The 21,547-nt window shown below is 37.5% G+C and overlaps 1 protein-coding gene across 1 annotated transcript; it reads right to left on the reverse strand.

Annotated features, from left to right (window-relative positions):
• Positions 1-495: 495 nt before the first annotated feature.
• LOC132303834 (uncharacterized) lies at positions 496-19,194 on the reverse strand. Its single transcript, XM_059801268.1, has 5 exons — positions 19,022-19,194; positions 5,852-6,407; positions 5,594-5,707; positions 5,388-5,450; positions 496-1,307 (listed from the first exon to the last, which is right to left on the reverse strand). Exons 2-5 carry the CDS (start codon positions 6,024-6,026, stop codon positions 1,267-1,269), a joined length of 393 nt encoding a protein of 130 aa, XP_059657251.1. The 5' UTR covers positions 6,027-6,407; positions 19,022-19,194; the 3' UTR covers positions 496-1,266.
• Between the last annotated feature and the right edge of the window lie 2,353 nt (positions 19,195-21,547).

The following is a 21,547-nucleotide window of genomic DNA, read 5'->3' on the forward strand; positions in this document are numbered from 1 at the left end:
ATATCCAAAAACTTATATATTACATATTTGCAATAGTCACCCCAATATACAAATCAAGGGGGCTTGACATTCTTAAATTGAAAGTTTATTTTTGGTTCGAAATACTTAAATGATAGGAGATTCATTGTAGAAATCTCAATACTTTCCACATTAAAGCAATAAATTAAGTATCTCCAAGCACTTCAATGTTAGTGTTACATCAGGAACCTTCAGATTTATGAGACCGTCGAAGTGTTGTATAGACAAATGTTCCAAAAATGGACAATCCAAAGAATGATCTCAATTGTGCAATCGTAATAGATGCGGGCCATTCAAGTATAGCCTTGATATTCTCTTCAGATAGCCGAGTTGCTAAATGTTCGAGCATTATCCAATAGCCTAGTTGGTAGAACAGTTTCCCAAGTAGGTATGCCCATGTTTGAAGCTCCCTACCTAATTTGCTAAGATTTAAAAAAATAAATAAATAAATAATAATTCATGAATGTTCTAATTCTTTTATATATGAGAAAATCAATAAGACCTTCTACTAAATAGTTTATAATTTATACATATCAACTTTGTTGCTACATTTTTCCAGCAACTACTAACACTACATATCTAATATGACGGTAATCAGTTACATCCTGATTTATGTTTCCTGCTTAACAAGTAACTGAATGGAAGGTGACTGAATGTTCCATTGAGAAGTGAGTCAGAAACAAAGTTGTACATTTTTTTTTTTTCCCTAGTTTACAAAGTTGTGCATTGCTGCTGTGAGATGAACTCCATCCTAATTGTTGTGCTGGGAAGGTTCTGGCGGGAGCTCGAGGACGGAGAACCACAGGCAGCACACACATCAAAATTGTACGGCCCTCCACCAGATACACAGCAAGCTTTGAAGAGCTCATTGAAACAAACTTTTATTGGATTCTCCATGATTGTTTGGTAGACGTTCCAGTAATCAGCATAGATGATAACAGCACGAGGAAACTGTTTCCTGAGTTCTTGCAGCTTTGATTGGAGGATAGTGTTGTGGCTGTAGCTCTGCTTGTTTGTGCTCCCCACACACCCAATCTCGTCGCTGTAGGAACTTAAAGGGTTTGAAATTCATCCTACTTCCTGAAAATGCAAACACATTGATATCCTGGTTGAAGGTTGTTCGCTTTGCTAAATCCTTCCGACCCACTTTCCAGAACCTTGAAACCATATTCCGAATGGCATAGAACTGTCCACAATCTTGAAACTGGATCTCCAAGGAATACAAAATTCTTATAATCCACTACTGTCCTACCCTTGAATGAAATTGATGGCAAGCTTGTTGGCAACTCCTGCACAGTTCAAAGAATCCCCAAAATCAGCTCACTGGTGCACCAGTGTGATACGTATAGGGACTACAACCAGTCATTAAGTGGAAACATCCAGAAGAGGAAATCAAGTAAGTAGCACGGCTAGATGATTACAATCATCCAATTGCAATTTCCAGTGTAGGTCATCAACATTCCCGACAATAGAAAAGTTTGGAATGGTCCCACCAAGAATGTGTTTGGTTATGAATCATAGCTAAATCAACTTCTCTTTCCTCATATATATTAATGGTATTATAACCGTTTGAATATATTTTAGAACCATACACCAAGCAAGGATTTACAAAGAATCATCAAAACCTGGTTCACAAGAAATTCAATGTTTCCAACACAATTTTGGGTACTCGAGATCCATGATTTAATTTCATCCTCAAGTACATATCGTAAGACACCGATTTTTTCTCTCTTTTCTACATTCTTAATGTTATGGTTAGTTTAGTGTCTCAAGAAACCAATTTCTTTATTTTGGTGGTCCGAACCCCCTTTTTTTCTTTTCTTTTCTTTTCTACATTCCTAATCCTTGTTTTATTAATTTTTTAATCCAAAAACGTTAGACGAGCTGGTTAACAGTTTAGTTGGTCTGAAAAGATTAGACATACTATAAATGTAAGGAGACAAGGTAATTGGATAACATCCATTGCCCAATCTTATGCTAGAAAAATAAAGGATACTCATGTAGCAAAAGAAATGTAAGTATAGAATGAGAGAGAGACTGAATATATAGGAATACACAAAAACTGTCTTTTGAACAGTGTTGATAGTTGGCTTTTAAACTGTTTCACCATCCAATTTACCTTTTTTTATCTCTAATTTTTTAGTTTATAATTATATAGGAAAGGGTATATGATCAGGAACGGACCTATTAAGGCCTCAGTGGGGGGACAGCCGCCCCCACAATTTTTTTTTATTTTTTTACAAATTACATATAATTTTGTGAAAATCTTAAAAATGCACCCACTCAATTTCTGATGATACCCCTCCCCCTCTCATGCAATTCTCTAGGTCCGTCACTGTATATGATGGTATAGGTAGAAGGAATAGGTGTTTGGTTCCTTTTAAGTTGTAATCCATCTTATCTTAACAGAGTAAAACAGATTTATTATTATTATTATTTATTTATTTATTTGCAGAACCTCTGTGACCAATTATCATTGGCAGAGTTTTTTCGTCATTATGCTCAATCTAAAGCCGTAACTTCAAAAGAAGACATATGCTACCCAATATAGTTATTGGCCTTCCATGGACGCAGCCAAACCATCTTAATCAATTCTCTCTCATTTCATTTCCAATCGATCCTACTTCAAACTTCTAATTTGTTCATTTCTATTATTTATCTTACCACACATCCGTCCCTAACATTAGTATTTCTTCAACACATTTTACGAATATGGTGTTTTTTGGTCACCCAAAATTCTGTCCAATAAAGTTTGTATAGCAATTGTTTATAATTTTTTTAGAGGTATATGCCACGCCGATCACTCAAGAGTCAAGATGCCAGGAGCACTACTCCATTTCATCCATCTAGCTTTATCCTATAAGGAATATCATCTTCAATTTTCCCTCTCTGTGTATAGTTGAGCCTAGGCGAAACAATGTTTGCTTTTTGGTACCTCTCGACTCCCTAGACTACATCCCTACTTTTATTGCTAGTTTTACTATACTTATGTTCCATGTAGTCAGTTTTAGTCTTAAGTATCTCAAAACCTCTTGATTCTAGAACTTCTCTCCAAACCTCTAATTTATCACTTTTCACTAATATCATCAGCAAATAGCAAAATACATGAAAACCTCATCTTATATTTGTTTTATTAGTTCATCCATAACTAAGGCAAAAAGATATGATCTTAATGTCGATCCTTGAATGTAGACCTATAATAATGGGGAATGCACTTGTTTTCCCTTTAACTGTTCTAATTATGGCCGTTGTCTCATCAGTCCTGTCTTTAGAACATCAATATATCTATTAGTAACTTCTTTCTTTTCAGAAGTCCATCATATTATGTCTCTAAGAACCCAGGAATTGAATCCCCTTCGTTCGGCATAGCGGAAGCAAATCACATTCCAAGCATGGAAATCAAATCACAAAACAAACAATCAACTTGCAACATACAATATTTTACTAATAATGACTTCCTCCTCTCTTTTCAAATATGAAGATTACTACATGCACTCTTCTTCTCTCTCAACTCAATTCTCCCTTTGAATTCCTCACAACAATAATCTAGGTCTCTAATCTCTATAATAGAGAAACCCAAAAACAAATTTTTTAGTGGCCAATGATTAAATTTCCTTAGAGACCAAAACTTGCCCAAAAAGAAATTTCCTTAGAGGCCAAGACTTGCTTTACAGGAAATTACCATAGTACCATACATAATAGGACTCAAAAAAGAAAACCTAATTATTGAGAGAATTTGAGACACCAATCCTAGCAGTATCATCTTTGACTAAAACCTTTAGACCCTCAATTTTGATGCACTTGATAATGATACAATCTCTATCTATCTATCTATCCTCTCCCTCAACAAGTTTGTATGTTTTCTTCTTGTTGCCCTTTATACCTAGATTATAGTAAATATCATCCAACACTCTACACATAGCTCCTCTCACAACTATTTAACCTATTATCTATGCATATCTGTATTTTGCAAAAGTTTCTCCATTTCTAAATTTTGGCCAAAATTTACAATACTCACTTTTTGTTTTATGATTATCCCCAATGTCCTTGTTCATCGATCGTATGGGTTGGAAAATCTGTTGCGAAAAGAGGATGAGACAGTCAGCTAAGGCTTTTGTGTCTGATCTAGCAATGATGGAATTTCTATTCTGTAATACTTTCAGCCATCTTATTTAACAATGATTTAGTTTCACATTCTAAATTCCATGTCATTTCTTTTAATATCCTATTCGCTTCATTGATATTCCTTTAATACACGTGCAAGACCTTCAACCAATGTAGTGATGTCAAACTCTCGTCTAGAGTGCTATTACAATCTTTGCAGGTACTTTTCTACTTAGAAAAGTATATGATTTTATCCTATGTATTATTTCATATACTCCAAGATTTTTTCCCACATGACCAATAAAGTCTCCCCTAATAAATAATTTCTCTCTTTCAAGTATTTTATGAATTAATTCATCTATATGTTACCAAAATTCTGATTTAATATACTTATAAAAAAAATTGTGCTTCAATATTTTTTACAAATATCATTATATTATTGTTTTAATAATTCTAACATTGTCTTTTAAATTCTCATCTAAAACTATACCTAAACCATTTTCTCTATCTTTTCCAATGCAATAAAGTTTATATCATGTATTTTCAATTCTCTTTCTCTCATACCTACTTAGTCTTGCGTAAACAAGCTACATGAACTTTCTTCTAGTGGTAGCGTCGACTAACTTCATCCCTTTACCTGTCAATGTTCCTCTAATCCAAGGTTTTCAATCTAAGCCTACAATCTTAGACTAACTTCTTTACCGTTCTGGTCAAGAAAATAAAGGTAATCAACATACAAGGATTGAATTAAGACAGATTATTCCTCACAAATAAAATAAATAAGGGAACAACATAACTCATAGAACAATTATTACCAAATGATATGATTAAAAAAAGAAAAATAAAAAAATATAATATGCCAGCAGAGAATGACTTTGTGCTGTAAACCTATTCTTGACTCAGCTATTTAGTTTTGATTATAGAAAAACAAAAAAAAAAAAATGCAAGAAAAACAGAGCACAAAGGCAAACACATTGAGCAGAATGAGTTAATGAGTAACATACAAGAAATGATTGACCATCTCCCACCACCGAACTGGTGGCATCCAGTGAGGAAAAAACAATCAAATCAAGAGGTTCAGTTTTCACCACTTTGTCTCCTTTATTATTATCGTTTATAGCCGAACTTGAACCTTGCCCGCACTCATTGATGACCTTTGGTTGCCTTCTTGTATTTCATTCAAGTATTTGATACTGAGATGGAAAACCTAAGGTGTGCACATTTGTGTTCTAAACAAAATAAAAGAAGTAAAAGCAAAATGATACCATGTCTCGTCTCCTCATGACTGCACATTTCTCTCTCTTTTTCAACCACTTGCATCCATTCACCTGTTTAATATAGCTATTAATTCGTATTTATTGGATAAAGATCAAATACAATATTTATGAAATAAAATTTGAAGCTTTTGAAACAACAGAATCCTGCTCCAACAAACCACCATGCAAATTGGTAACAAGGACAGAACACAAACCAAATTGACAATTCTGCATTGCAATAGAGACTGGAAGGTCACAGAACTCTGAAGATCCAGTATATTTCTGCAGGACACTCGGACTACCTTCCTTCTGAAACACTCCATGACTGCCTGCTAATGGTTCAGCATTTTTAATGTGAGGGAAAATATATATATATATCTATATATAATGATGATACAGGAAATGATAAAACAAAAAATATATATATGTACATAGGACTTCTAAGATCACACATAATTAATAAAGTAACTAACTTGATCGTGCAACTCTCTTTTTCTTTGCATTCTGGCATTCTTTTATAACCATATTCGATATCTCAGCATGGCTGTTTCTATTTCTTGCAGCTTCTGCAGCAGATGTGTCCAGGAGATGCCCAGAGGTATTTCCACTGCCAGAATCTTTTCTAGACATGAATATCATTTTATCCATTCTCACAGAATCATCATTTTCTTGAATTCATTGCAAAGTGAGATGTTTCAGAGACTTCCAACTGCTTCAGCCGCACCATTATCAATTGCTTCAGCCGCCGGACCATTACGTCCATGGCTCTTTTCAGAGAACACTGGCTTCTGACACCCAGTTTTCCCAAATATTTGAACAACAAAATGGGATCCTTTGATGTAATTAAATACTAAGAAATCCCCAACTTCCAGATCATGGTCCAATGAGAAACCATGCCATCCCTTCCGAGGCAATGGAGCCATTAATCTTGGATACTGTTACTATCCAACGCTGCCCAATTTCATCCTCCAGATAAGTTTTCTGACCAACCAAAGCTGACACAGTTCGAGCAAATTTAGGAGGCAAGAACTGCAAAAGAATGGCACAATTTAGAAAAGATTTATGGATAGTAAAGAAAAATCTCCAGAACTGAAAATGCCTGTATGTACATCATTGCCATTAAGGTCCTTTCCAATGCAAAAACAGAGAAGTGACTTCATCCATCTCATGCACATCCAGATACTCGTAACAAAATCTAGAATATTATTTAACATTGATGCAGTCAACAGAAAAACCCAACTAAACAAGCGCAACTGTGTTGAAGGAAAAGAATATACTTTTAGTCCAAATAAAAAAGGGTTAAATACACTGACCGTGACCACCCTAATAACACATGGATGAAACTTTTTAAAAAAATTTGCACCATGTTCCCCTCAACTTTGGCTCATTATTACAAATACCTCCCTCTGTCCAAAACATTGCATAGTCTGACCAAAATGCCCATCCCTTCATCTGAAATGACTTTATTACCATATATATAATTGTTCTTGGTAAGCCATGCACCTAAACCCGATTTGAACAAGAACAATGAATTACTGAACTGAAGAGAACAAGATATATAAACCCATATTTACATACACAGTTAGACAATTTTTTGCCTAGGCCACACAGTCAGATCATCTTCATTGTTGTCACTTGGAAAAGGATCTCACGTGCATACCTTGCCATTGCTCTGATTTCCAGAACTTTATTATAGAAATTCATAGATTTTGTAGCCCAAGTACTAGAATATACACATGATGCCAATTTATCATCTAATTTCATTACCCAAAAACTTCATTCTTTGAAACATGCAACCCCCACTCTCTATTTCTCTAGCTAAAATTTTTGCATGAGAGATCTCTGATTTCACTTCTGTTAAGTCCTCAAATTCACTCTGGTTATACAACGAATGCTCAATTCCACTTCTCAAGATTTCTTCCTCATTAACAACAGCCTTTTTGACATTACCATCTGAATCAAAATTTACTAAATATAGGTCAAAACCCAATGCCACAATACTCTAAATCCTTCTCATACTGATCAACCCAACCTTCAAATTTGTTCCATAGAACAGATTCACCCAAATTTTATAATTTCAATTCATTCATGGAATCAGACTCAGCTACATCTTGAACAACCCCATAATTAGAACTAAAATTATTAAGTTTTACACAATCAATATCTGAGTTATATTGAAAATTTTTGACATGACCTTTCAAAAAAACAAAAAAAAAAAAAAGAAGAAAACTCTAGACATGATTAAAACTATGAACTGGGTTTCGAAAATCAAAACTTGGACCATGAATTACTGGAATGTGATGCACCTGTTGTTAACTTGTTGTTCAGTCAGCGTTATTCCGAGCGAGTTTCTACTATTCGTGGGTCGGCCGAAATGAGCTGTAATTCAGAAATTTCTCATTGGAGGGACGGACAAAGACGTTGAGTATGGTGGGATGAGGTGGAAAGGAGAGAGAGGGAGTGGAGAGAGGAGAGAGAGATGGTTGGGTTAAATTATGAACTGGGATTTTAAAATCAGAATTGGTTGGTCAGAAAACTAATCTTGAGGATAAATTGGGCGATGGTGGATAGTAACAAATATCCAATATTAGTGGCTCCATTGTGTTCCAGCAGGGATGGCATGCTTTCTCATTGGATCATGATCGGGAAGTTGGAGGTTTCTTAGTATTCAATTACATCAGGATCCCATTTTGTTGTTCAAACCTAAGAAAAAATGGGAGTCGGAAACTAGTTGGTTGTGGTGGTGGCGACGGCAGGAGGAGGTTGAAATCGTTGGGGGTAGAGTGTGAACAGAAAACCAAGTGTTGCTTTTATAAGTGTGGACAAAGTTGCCACTACACGATGTATAAAAGCTAAAATCACCCAAAAAGTTAACATCATTAAGCCACTATTCATTAGAGGGGAGGTAATTGCAAGATTTTTCAAAAGTTTCATCCACGTGTAATTGGAAAAACCTCACAGAAGGTTACTGTATTTAACCCATAAAATAATTAATAATCAATCCACTTAGCTTCTCAGATAAACAAGTCCTTAGTTTTAACTGGAATAAAACTCCGTGTCAAACAAATGTAGTAACATCTTTATAAATTGCAACTTCACAGACTGAATGGGCATTTATTTGATTTCCACTATTTCATTTGGCTAGTGTAATTTGACTTTGCTAATAATTAGTGATCAATTATTCGTAAATCACAACCAGAAAACTCCTCTACTATCACAGTACATTTGATTTCTACTATTTCAATTATTCGTATATGGTAACCAGAAAACTCCCACAGAGTTCATAGGACCCATCTATCTACTATGAAAAGACAGAGAAAACACAACATATGCATGGCACACCAAGAATCTTTGACAGAAAGAAAGTTCAAGCCAGTTCAGAACTGTTTCCTCCCCCCTCTCGTCCTCAACTATTTCCTTCTTTCAATAATATATTCAAAACTTGTATAAAAAAGGTTGAAAAATAAATTTAACTAGATACAATACCAACGTTAGATTCTGTTTAGTAATTCAAAGTGTTCAACGCAACATGCTTTACTTAATGGCACGCAACATCCAGTAGTTAATAGTATCTCGATACCACAAATTCAAACTTGTCCAACCACAATTGTTGATACAACAAATTCACATAATATGATGCAGCAAAACCAGTTGTGGTCTCAATCTTACAACAAGATTGTTCACTGTGCCACAGATTTTAGCAGACGACAAATCAAGCTAAATAATGATCAAATCCAATACTGATTTCCATGCGCAAATAAGCATGTGCAACACACAAAATACCATCTTTCCTAAAAAAATGGCAATTATGAAAGGCAGACCCACCATTTAACGAAAACTAAAACAAATTCAAAATTAAACATTGAAAGGCATTAGATTATGCAATAAATAGTAAAATAAAAATCAATACCAAAGGTCAAAAGTAGACAAACATGTATTTTGAGATATAAATTTAACAAGCAAAAAAATAATAAAAAGAGACTGTTAAAAGAAGTGTAAGATCAAACAAATAGTGGATATGTACAGAGAAAGAAGAAATTGGTGAATCAATGTGTAATAAGTAAGAGGAAAAAAAGAACAGAGAAGCAACATTAAAATCATATAAAGCAACACATTAATTAAATTAACTAAGAGAGAGAGAGAGAGAGAGAGAGAGAGAGAGAGAGAAAAAAGATGTGAAGTTATACCATAGCTGTTATGAAAAAAAAAAAATCAAATAGGAGTTTTGAGAACAAAAGAGAAAATTAATGACAAGAAAATTAAAATGGCATACACACAAACGAGATAAGGATTTACGTGGTTCGACTATGCTTACGTCCACGGAGAGAAGACAGAACAATATTTCACTATGGAAATAAAGAGATACAATACTTAAGTGGCTCACACCCAAAACTCTCTCACACTTTCACTTTCTATATTGAGTAAACACTTTCAATTGTTGGATGATTGAACCATAGAGATCAAGGCTATTTATAGCCAAAATGTCATCATTGTTCTTGGACTTAGTGACCACGCATGCATAGGCTGGACTTGGAGACCAAGAAAAAAGCTTGTTGAACACATATACTTGGAGGCCAAGAAGATGATGTCATGGGTGATGAGACTTGATGATGACATGGGTGAGCAAATTACATGGTGAGTTGGCAGAAATTGAGCCACATATTTCAACAATAGCTTTAGAAAAATCATCGCCAATCATGAGTTTAATAAATGAGGTAATGGTGGGTGACAGGCCTTTCTTCTTCCCATGAATCAATAGACAATTATGGGTGCACTCTGCACCTGCTTCTACGTTGCAACCCATCTTGTCTCTGTAGCAAACCCTTGCAAATTTTAAACATATTTTGTGTGGAACAAAATTGATGAAAAGAAAAGAAGGCAAATAAACAAAATCTGACTTATGAGACTGTTGATACCTATATTTCGAGTCCACATGGTAAACGCCACATCATCAGCAATGACTCACACAGCTTGGTCAAAACGGTCAACGAGCTACACCACATCAGTAGCGATGGCCCACATAACCTAGTCAACGGTTAAAGTTGTCACGGCATCAACATGCTTTGAATAGAAGAACAAAGACCTGAGTTGGGAGCAGGACTCAGGATTCCTTGGGATCTGAGGAGGTTTTGGTTTGGTGGCTGAAGTCCAGGGTTCGCCGAGTCGACACTTGGCCAGACTTGCAGAGAGAGATACCATTTTGACTCCCGAGCATTTGACTCCATCTTATTTAACATGGCTTTATAATTATTTGAGAAATTAATCTCTTTTAATTATTTTGTCAATGGACCCAAATGTGATGTCATCAATGACATCACCCACCCTTACTTGGCCTATAAAAGGAAATGACTTAAGGCCAAGAAAATGGGGCAGACAAAAAAGGAAGGAAAATTCCTCCTAGACCGAGAGCTCTAAGCGCTCTCTCTCTCTCTCTCTCTCTCTCTCTCTCTCTCTCTCTCTCTCAGAATGGGTTCTCTACACAACCCCTAAAGGATGGATCAAGGAGTCAATGGTGTTCACACATATACACTGCCATCTCTCTCTCTCTCTCTTGTTTGCCTGGGCTTCCACCTCTCTCAATTCACCTTGGATTTCATCATGTTGCAAGATTTATCTCACCATTTGTTACTTTGTGATGATCTGGAATCCACCTGAAAATCAAGTACCCACATTTGGCGACTTCACTGGAGAGGTATTCTTGTGTAAATCGTGAGAAGAGCTCTTTGTGGATATGGAAGAGCTCAGAAGCCCTCTATAGATATGGTATTTTGTACTACAAATTTGCGGTCACCGACATAGAAAACTCCCTTGCAGACACACTACTGCTTTAAACCGGTGATATCTTCCCCAACTCGTTTACTTATTATTTCTTTGCCCTGCTTTCAAATCAACGTGATTAATTACCTGCTTGCTCTCTGTTGATGTGGTCTCCAAAGAGTAACTTTACCAACTGATTTTCTTTTGCATCATTTATTTCGTTTTGCCTTAGTCAAATCATTTACATTTGCTCGCTCTGCAAATAAATCAATGGCCCAACTCAGCTGTTCAATCATTGGCTTATATATGTTCAACACAGACTCATTTGTTCTTCTTGCTTATCTGCTTGAAAAAATGTGTGCATATATATATATTTATTGCTTCCTTCATTTTGACAAAACATTTCACATTTGCTCATACCTCAAGGAAAAATTTTTTAATCTTAATTTCCTTTGCCAGATAGTATATTTACATATCCCAACTGATTTTGTCTTATTATTACATAACTGGTACCTTTACTACTATCTCACAGCTGTCATCTTCCAATTCTTATCATCCAGCTCATATTTATCTCAAATTAAAATATACAGATATATATATATATATATATATTTCACAAATTTATTTATCCATTTTTTTTGCTTTTACATCAACGAGATTAGATCCTGCAGCTCACAGCGATCTGTAATTTCTCAAACTCTGTTTCCTATTTACTTTTTTTTCTCTCTCTAGATTATCTTTTGTAAATACATACAGGCATGCATATATCTATATATATTGATGATCTGAAAACAATGCCCGTATGCACCTGGCACCACTCATTTCCTGTATGCCCACCTGCACACTTCTTTACAGATAGTTGGCTCCCTACAACTTTTCTCATAAAACAAATATTTACGGTCACATAAAACAAAATTCTTAGCTGGATCCCCACAACTTTTCTCTTTGACAGTACAATAAAGCCTAAAAATTAGGCAATAAAGCATCCAAAGTAAAAAGATATTTTGATACTACATTTTTACACATTTATCGAGACTATATATATATATATAGCGTTAGTTGGCATCCTTATCCATTTAATGGATATCTCATTGAACTGTTATATTCTCACATTTCAAACTGCTCTAGGACCTAGCCAAACAACGAAACTCGTCAAATTCATGCAACTGTCTCGACGACGACACCTACTTGTCGATTTTAGACCACCAGTTTGGTCATGACCAGTGATTTTCACAACCAACCTTGCACATGCCTCTTTCCTCCACTGGTGCTTCTTCGCACTTAACATCCAATTGTTTTGGATACCCAGAAATCCCACTGGCCATTACATAGTCAAAGTATTTTACACCCATATATTTGCAATTGCTGCACATACCAACATTTTTATTTGCAATGGTTGACGACCCCTCAATTTTATCAACCAATGGATTCATGACCTGTCCGTCGATTGCGTGCTCGCCGTTCTTGTCGACGTTGATCCATTGATTTTTGACGATGAGGCTGCAGTTTTCTTTTTGCTGTGTTGATGGACCCTTTGATTTCACAACCCCCACCCGTCGATTACCTGCACCTTTTTCATGCCAACAATCGTCTCGACACCAACCCGTCGATACCCACCCGTTGATGACATACCATGCCAGTTTTAATCGACAAGGATCATCGATTTCATGCACCCAGCGAGTTCATGCAACTGTCAATCTCACTGTTCTATTCAGCCTTCTTTGCTGCCACTTGTTTGGTGGTTTGTCCTTAAAGCTGAGCCCATCGACGACCCACCTCTCGTCGATTTTGTGCACCCGTCGACGACCCACCTCTCGTCGATCTTGTGCACATTCGCACCTCTTCGATTGTCCATGGCTCGCAGCCTTCGATTGTCCATTTGCGCTCTTGGGTTTGTCGATTTCTTAACAGCCAGCCAGTCTCAAACCTATTAACCCAACTCATCGATTTTCATAACAATTGTCTCAACACCCATCTATTGATGTTATCAACATTATTGACAAAACTCGTCCCTTTATGCAGTCGATTTTCATGCACCCATTTTCATGCCATTGTAATACACTCGTCGATTCCAACTCACTCGATTTTATGCAAAACAATACCGTCGATCTTGTACAAAACAGTTTGTCCAAACACCCGTCGATTCCATGCCTCCGCTTTTATCGATGACGCTCGTCGATCTCCAGCGCCAACCCATCCATTTTGTTCAAACCGTTTGGTTTGACAAACACGCTCCCTAATTTTGCTAGCAAAGCCAATCGATTCCAAGCTACCTAATCGACGACGAGGCCCCGTCGATCTTGGGCAATCAAATAATGATGAACTTTCGATTTTGCGGCCACAACTCAAATGATCAGTCCACCTTGTCGATGACCTCCATCCCATTGATGAACCATCGATTTTTTGGGACTTCAAACTTGTAAACGATGCCGTTGAGTTCTAGCTACCCCTTGTTAACAACTGAGCCCGCCGATTTTGGGCCACCAAACTTGCCCCATTTTTGTAGACCCTTTCTAGCTACCTTGTCAATAACCCACCCATCGCTATCATGGAGACATTTTCCAAATTGCCAACGCCGGTCGATTTCCTACAAAACGTTTCTTCCAAACGCCGACAACCTTCGATGTCGTGCAACACCAGTTTTACGACAAAGCTCGTCGATCTCCTGCAAGTCGTTCAAACTGTTTTCCAAACGATGACAACCTATCGATTTCATCGAACCTACCATGCTCGCCGATCGGGTAGTTGAAGCGCACGACGGGATTGGACATATAGGTTTCGCTGTTCGTCGTCACCATCCGACCGTCCCTTGTCATTCGTTGTCACCGACAGACGGCTCGTCGATTGCCGTTCACAGTCACCGACACTACTGCTTGTTGTTCACCTTTCGCTTTCTTCGCTGCCACTTGTTCGCCGGTTGTCCTTGAAGCTGAGCCCGTCGACATCTAGTCGATTTTATGCTATCAGACTTCGATTTTGCGCAACTGGCTGTCGGCGCCGAAGCCCGTCGATGGCAAGGCCCGTTGATTTCACGCCAGCGACGCTTAATTCCCATCGATTTCATCCTACCCACCTCAGCCCGTCGATTTCAGCCTCTATCGATGACTTCCACGGATCATTGCTGACAAAGTCCCGTCGATTTCACCTTTCGATTCTTCGATACCTCCCGATAACATAGCCCATCGATCTCCTGCAACAACCAGTATAGTCGATGCCCAGCGCTTCTTATCAACACAACCTGTCGATTGACCCAGTTTGGTCGATGACCCAGCGACCCTTGTCAGCAACCATTCGATTGACGGGCTCCCACCTTCATCGACGAGCACTCCCGTAGCTCTTATCGATGACACCATCTCAATTGCCGGTCCATTTCGTGCCAACTGTTCACGATGAGGCCCGTCGATTTTTCTATCTATATACAGAGAGAGACACAGACACGATGTTTATATAATGTATATCTTCTCCCATGTACCTACCAAGTAGTAGCTGCCAAAACACTCTTTGTTTTAGTTACTAATACAAAAAGGTGTATGCTTTTTGCTTACAAGTGACACATGTGACTCACAGTTTGTTTCTTTAACTGCCTCGACGGTGATATATCTAGTCTCATAAAATGCTTTAAGGCCTCAAATTTGGTGAAACAACTTTTGCATCCTTAATTAAAATAAAAATAAAAAATAAAAAAAAACTTTTGCATCCTTAATCATTTCAACTAATGATATAGTTTAAGTATTTCGAATTTTTTATTTTTTATTTATTTATTTTTTTCTCTCTCTCAATTTGTAATCTTATAAGCACTCCCTTTTATCTAATGTTTATTACATCATATATCTTTATCATTCAACGTCATATGTGGACAAAAACATATCTCTTTAACTTTCCAAATTTCAAATGATCCAAGTGTGTCTTTGACTCTACATTTACCAGAACATTTGTGCAAGTCCCATTCGAGGACTGCCTTTCAAAATGTTCACCTCCTCTGTGGGGTCACTACTACATTACATATACGTGTTCTAATATTGCCTCTATCAACATAAACTGCTACTAATATCGTCACTCAAACAACTCATAGCATTTAATACACATGGTACAGTTAAATCACTCAATTTACAACTTTATATTAACTCTTCTTCTATGACTTTATAAAGTTTTAGCATTATATTATATTTGGTTCATTTGATGGATACACATTGACTTACCATACTTGCAGATCATTGAGAGCCCCTGGGCCTCGAATGCTCTAAAACTAAAGAAAATCTATCAACGAGCCCAACGCCTCGATCCGACTCACTTTGGACATCGAGCGCCCAACGCCTTTATCCCAGCGCCATGATTAGTCAATCGAAGGACCCAGAGCCTCAATCTGACTTGGACATCGAGCGTCCAGAGCCTCTGTCCTAATGCCTTGTTTAGTCAATCGACGGACCCAGAGTCTCGATTTGACTTGGACATCGAGCGCCCAGAGCCTCTGTCCCAACGCCTTGTTTAGTCAATCGACGGACCTAGAGCTTCGATCTGACTTGGACATCGAGCGCCCAGAGCCTCTATCCCAAGGCATTGTTTAGTCAATCAACGGACCCAGAGCCTCGATCTGACTTGGACATCGACCGCCCAGAGCCTCTGTCCCAACACCACAATTAGTCAATCGACGGACCCAGAGCCTCGATCTGACTTGGACATCGAGCGCGCAGAGCCTCTATCCCAACGCCACGATTTGTCAACCGACGAACCCAGAGCCTTGATTTGACTTAGACATCAAGCGCTCAAAGTCTCTGTCCCAACGCCTTGTTTAGTCAATCGACTGACCCAGAGCCTCGATCTGACTTGGACATCAAGGCAGAGCCTCTGTCCCAACGTCTTGTTTAGTCAATCGACGGACCCAGAGCCTCGATCTGACTCGGACATCGAGCGCCCAAAACCTCTATCCCAATGCCTTGATTAGTCAATCGACAGACCCAGAGCCTTGATCTGACTTGGACATCGAGCACCCCAAAGCCTCTGTCCCAACGCCTTGTTTAGTCAATCGATGGGCCCAGAGCCTCAATCTGACTTGGACATCGAGCGCCCAGAGCCTCTGTCCTAACGCCACGATTTGTCAATCGACGAACCCAGAGCCTCGATTTGACTTGGACATCGAGGGGCCAGAGCCTCTGTCCCAACGCCATGATTAGTCAATCGACAGACCCAGAGCCTCGATCTGACTTGGACATCGAGAGCCCAGAGCCTCTGTCCCAACGTCTTGTTTAGTCAATCAACGAACCCAAAGCCTCGATCTGACTTGGACATCGAGCGCCCAGAGCCTCTGTCCCAACGCCTTGATTAGTCAATTGACGGACCCAGAGCCTCGATCTGACTTGGACATCGAGCGCCCAGAGCCTCTGTCCCAACGCCTTGATTAGTCAATCGACGGACCCAGAGCCTAGATTTGACTTGGACATCGAGCGCCCAGAGCCTCTGTCCCAACGCCACGATTTGTCAGTCTATGGACCCAGAGTCACAATTTTATTTTTTCCTTTAGGAATCTCGAAAGATTTCTCATTTTCTTTTACGATTACAACACATCATTCTATGCCCGACTAACATTCTACTTTCTACGAAGCTCACTCGCGCGGGGGGACTACCATACTGTTAGTACCGGTATATTTGCGGTCCACATAATAGCAACATATCATCCACAGATGGCCATAACCTCGACATAGAATCAAGCCCGAAATCATCGAGCAACCCAGAGCCTTGAATGAGCTATCATAAAAGTTAATCAAGTGACCTAGGGCATCAATCAGACTTCACCATTCGAAGTCCATCGAGCAACCAAGTCCCGAACTGTCACTAGCCGATCGACGGACTCCTCCTCGATCCAACTTCCATCGAGCGACCCAGAGCCTCAGACTTAACTCAAGTCCATCAAGTGACCTAGTCCCAAACTGTCACTAGTCGATCGATGGACTCCTCCTTGATCCGACTCCCATCGAGCGACTCAGAACACTTACCCAAGATGAAATGCCTCATCTGAGGACACACCTTACTGCTTAAAACTTTTTCTCATAATTTTTTTTTCTTCCTTCTAAGAATCTCAAAATATTCTCCCTTTGTTTATACAATGAACATCATTTTATGCACGACTAACCTTTACCTTTCTACGAAGCTCACTCGCGCAAGGGGGCTAATGTTGATACCTATATTTCGAGTCCACATGGTAAACGCCACATCATCAACAATGGCTCACACAGCTTGGTTAAAACGGTCAACGAGCTACGCCACATCAGTAGCGATGGCCCACATAACCTAGTCAACGGTCAAAGTTGCCACGGCATCAACATGCTTTGAATAGAAGAACGAAGACCTGAGTTGGGAGCATGACTCAGGATTCCTTGGGATCTGAGGAGGTTTTGGTTTGGTGGCTGAAATCCAAGGTTCGCCGAGTCGACATTCGACCTGACTTGCAGAGAAAGATACCATTTTGACTCCCGAGCATTTGACTCCATCTTATTTAACATGGCTTTATAATTATTTGAGAAATTAATCTCTTTTAATTATTTTGTCAATGGACCCACATGTGATGTCATCAATGACATCACCCACCCTCACTTGGCCTATAAAAGGAAATGGCCTAAGGCCAAGAAAAGGGGGCAGACAAACAAGGAAGGAAAATTCCTCCTAGACCGAGAGCTCTAAGCTCTCTCTCTCTCTCTCTCTCTCTCAGAATGGGTTCTCTACACAACCCCTAAAGTATGGATCAAGGAGTCAATGGTGTTCACACATATATACTGCCATCTCTCTCTCTCTTGTTTACTTGGGCTTCCACCTTTCTCAATCCACCTTGGATTCCATCATGTTGCAAGATTTACCTCACCATTTGTTACTTTGTGATGATCTGGAACCCACCTGAAAATCAAGTACCTACAGAGACAACAATAGAAAATATACAAACAAGTATTAACATGCCTAATGTATGAAATATATGGCAAAGATGGGTCAGCTATTTCTCAACATATGAAATGAAGTGCCTCCCATTATTCTTTTTTGGCTTTTGTGCAGTTGTTTCGGGATGCCCTCTTGAGGGCTCTTTCAATGATATATACAAATAATTATAAATTTAAAATAAAATAAAAAAAAAAGTGCCTCCCATCGCCTCAAGACACTTAAACATGAAAGTGCGCCACCAAGTTTTTAGCTCAAATTGTACCTCCTCATCCACCCATATTGGTGATTTAACTAGAGTCCCCTTTGGTCTTTGCTGCATAGTGTGCTTTTGCATGCTACACTTATATATATATATATATATATATATATATATATATATATATATATATAATCCCTTGAAAGCTTGTTTGTGAACCCATCATAACAAAAGGAAAATTGGCTCACTTGGAGGAAAAATCTATCCCAATTCTCAAAGTTAACAAATTAATTGAGAAAACTATTTTTCATACATACGTTAATAGCATGAAAACTCGGATGTTTTGGGTTCGATTCCCACAAAACCCAAAAGTATCCGATTTAAATGACGTGTGGTTTGTCAGTGATTGCACATATTACAACCCATCCAAGAGTCTAAAGTGGCTAATGGGCGAGTTGATTCTTTGTTACACAAATAAAATAAAATAAATACACATGCACACTGATATATATGTGAAAAACAAAATTTAACAGTCTCTATTTACAATGTAGGAACTGACAGGGCAAGAACTGAAAATCGACAACACAAAAAGTTTGATCATTCAAGATTACAGGCATAATGCGCATGCACATCTATGATCCCAATCAAGGTCACTAGAACCCTAATTAGATAATTAAGTTTTAAGATGACTCTAATAAAAAGCAAATGCATAACACACGTGTATACATGAAGAAAAAGGAAGAGTTAAGTGCGAGAAAGAGCTCACCTTTGACGATTGAGTACTGAGAACCTTTGCAAGCCCTCTCTGTGTGTACTGTGTGTGTAGGTTTTTCCCTCTTCGTTGAATACCTCTCCCTCGAGAACAAATTAACCTCTCTGTTTCTCTCTCTAGAGAATCTCTCTCTCTCTCTCTCTATATATATATATCGAGGGAAGCAGTCTTTCTGTGTCATTGCGTCATCGGAGTCTCGGAGTGGTACGTCCCAACCAAGACTCCCTTTTCAGATTTTGGCGATATGCTTTGTAAATTTAGGTATACGACGTCGTTCTCATTGGGCTTATAGAATAAGGCCCAATTAGAAATTAAACCAGAGTGCTCGCCACTGCTAGTGGCCCAATTACAATGGAACAAATTTCGGCCGAGTCCCTCTCCATTCTAGTTTTAAAAATTACAAATCAAAATCCTTTTTTCAAATGTTTTATTCAAATATTTTAAAACTTATATTTTGGAATATCAATCAAATAAACATGCTTTCTAAATTTTACATAATTCTCTCAATAATAAAGATAATTTTGTATTTAATATAAGATTTAAGATTATATATTTTTTTGGATGTAAAAAAAGAAAAAAAAAATGATAAGGATTTAACTACCATGGACATTATTGTAGTTCGAATTCATGAGAGCTTAACACTGACATTTTACATAAATATAGGATTCAATCACATCAGCTAATAAAAAAAAAATTATAAAAAAAATTATTTCAAGCCTTTTCGTTAGTAAATGTGAACATTTTCATTACAAAATGATGTGATACACCATCATTTGTAGATTTGTATTATAATTAAGTGTGAGATTCTTAATATGTATTCCACTTATATAATGTACACGGTGTTGTTTATTGGACATGTTTTCCATTAAATCCATATTCAACCAAAAAGGAAAAAAATGGTGTGAAACTCTATTTTAATTGTTCAAATTTATTTTAATAATGTATTTTGTGCTTTCATAACTGAAACCACCGCATTGAACAGATAGAGTATTTTTAAGATGATTCACTATTAGCATTTGAATTGATTCCAAGTTGAAATTCATCTCAAAAATTGGTAAAGACCGCACTCAAACTCATAAATTAATCTCAAGCCATTATTTTAATATTCTATTATATCTTACACTTTTTATGCTTTTAAAAGTATAGAAGTTCGATTTTTGACTAATTGATATAATAATTGTTGAACCAAGGATTTTAGAAATTTAGATTAATTTTACATGTGTCTACTTGGAGTATTTTCACTCAAATCGAGGTTGTGTTAGCAGTTCTTTTATTTTATTTTTTATTCATCTTTTTTGAACTGGGAGTGGTATTGAATGTCTTAGAGCAATCAATAATCTAGGACTTACAAGGAATGACTACCCAAACATTTCATAAAATGCCCTAAGGCGATTCGAACTCCCGACATCCTCGCATTGAAGTGAAGATCTTTGCACCAGGGAATTGAGCCTGTTCTGTGTAGAAATCCAGAGAGAGAGTATTAAGGGCCGAGCTGTGGGAGGAAGAAAGAGTTTAAAGCACTTGTCTCCTCCTCTGGTACGTAAATTCTCGGAATTCAATTTATTTTTCTCACCTATTGAATTACATACACATACACTGTGTATATACCTGTAGATATTGCTTCGTAACTTGAAACGGAAAGAAAAAATTCACACCATTTCAAGAAATCAATCGATAGAAATTGTTGGTTAATTTATTCGTATCACACATGAACCAGAAAAACTCATTTTTACTGTTTCTTCCCTTAGATGGATGTCTACTGCCAGCTTTTGCTTCTTTCAAGTATTTGAATTGATTTAATTTGATATATATGTGTGTGTATATGCAAACATATGCTTGAATCAACTTGGGATAAGAGTCAAAATGAGGGACAACTTGAAAAATATATCGATGCGGAGGAGATTTAGCGGAGTATTATTTTTTTGTTCTACACAATTTGAGAAGTAGAATACTGTAACAAGAGTCAAAATGAGGGACAACACAGAAAAAAAATTAGATACTGTATTTCAAAGAGTGGCCTCAACCATTTACCAATGAACACAGGATATATATATATATATTATATAGAGAGAGAGACAGAGACAGAGACAGACAGAGAGAGAGTGGGGTTGCCTTCCTCCCAACATTCGCTCGAGGTCCTTGAGACTGACTCATATGCGGCATGCCAATTGTGAGTTTGTCTCTGTGGTTCCCTTAAATTCATTTACTCTATTTTACTTATCAAAAAAAAAAAAAAATCATTTACTCTATTTTTTTATTATTTTTTGTCCCTTTGTTGAATTGCTGTTATAGTTATTTGATTGAGACTAATATAATTGGTTTTCTGTTTTTTTTTTTTTTTTTTTTTTTTTTTGGTAATTTAATTGGTTTCTTTCTTTGTTGAATGGTTGTTTGCCCTAGTTATGCGAGGCCACATGATAATGTCATCTTAGTGAGGTTCTCTGAAAATTCAAAACGGAATAGGTTCTTGGGGTTTTTTTTTTTTGGCTGGAATTTAATTTTATTTATTTATTCTTTGGG

Source organism: Cornus florida, unplaced genomic scaffold, assembly GCF_030987335.1.
Source record: "Cornus florida cultivar Cherokee Brave unplaced genomic scaffold, ASM3098733v1 CherokeeBrave_3.0.0_Hap2_Chr04, whole genome shotgun sequence".
NCBI lineage: Eukaryota > Viridiplantae > Streptophyta > Magnoliopsida > Cornales > Cornaceae > Cornus > Cornus florida.

What these genes read in the sequence shown, in the direction of transcription:
- LOC132303834 (XM_059801268.1), bottom strand. Translation starts at nt 6,026, where the DNA reads ATGGATAAAATGATATTCATGTCTAGAAAAGATTCTGGCAGTGGAAAT. An exon ending in AAAGAGAGTTGCACGATCAA is followed by an intron (nt 5,708 to 5,851) that starts GTTAGTTACTTT and finishes AACCATTAGCAG; the next exon opens with GCAGTCATGGAGTGTTTCAG. An exon ending in AATGCAGAATTGTCAATTTG is followed by an intron (nt 5,451 to 5,593) that starts GTTTGTGTTCTG and finishes TATATTAAACAG; the next exon opens with GTGAATGGATGCAAGTGGTT.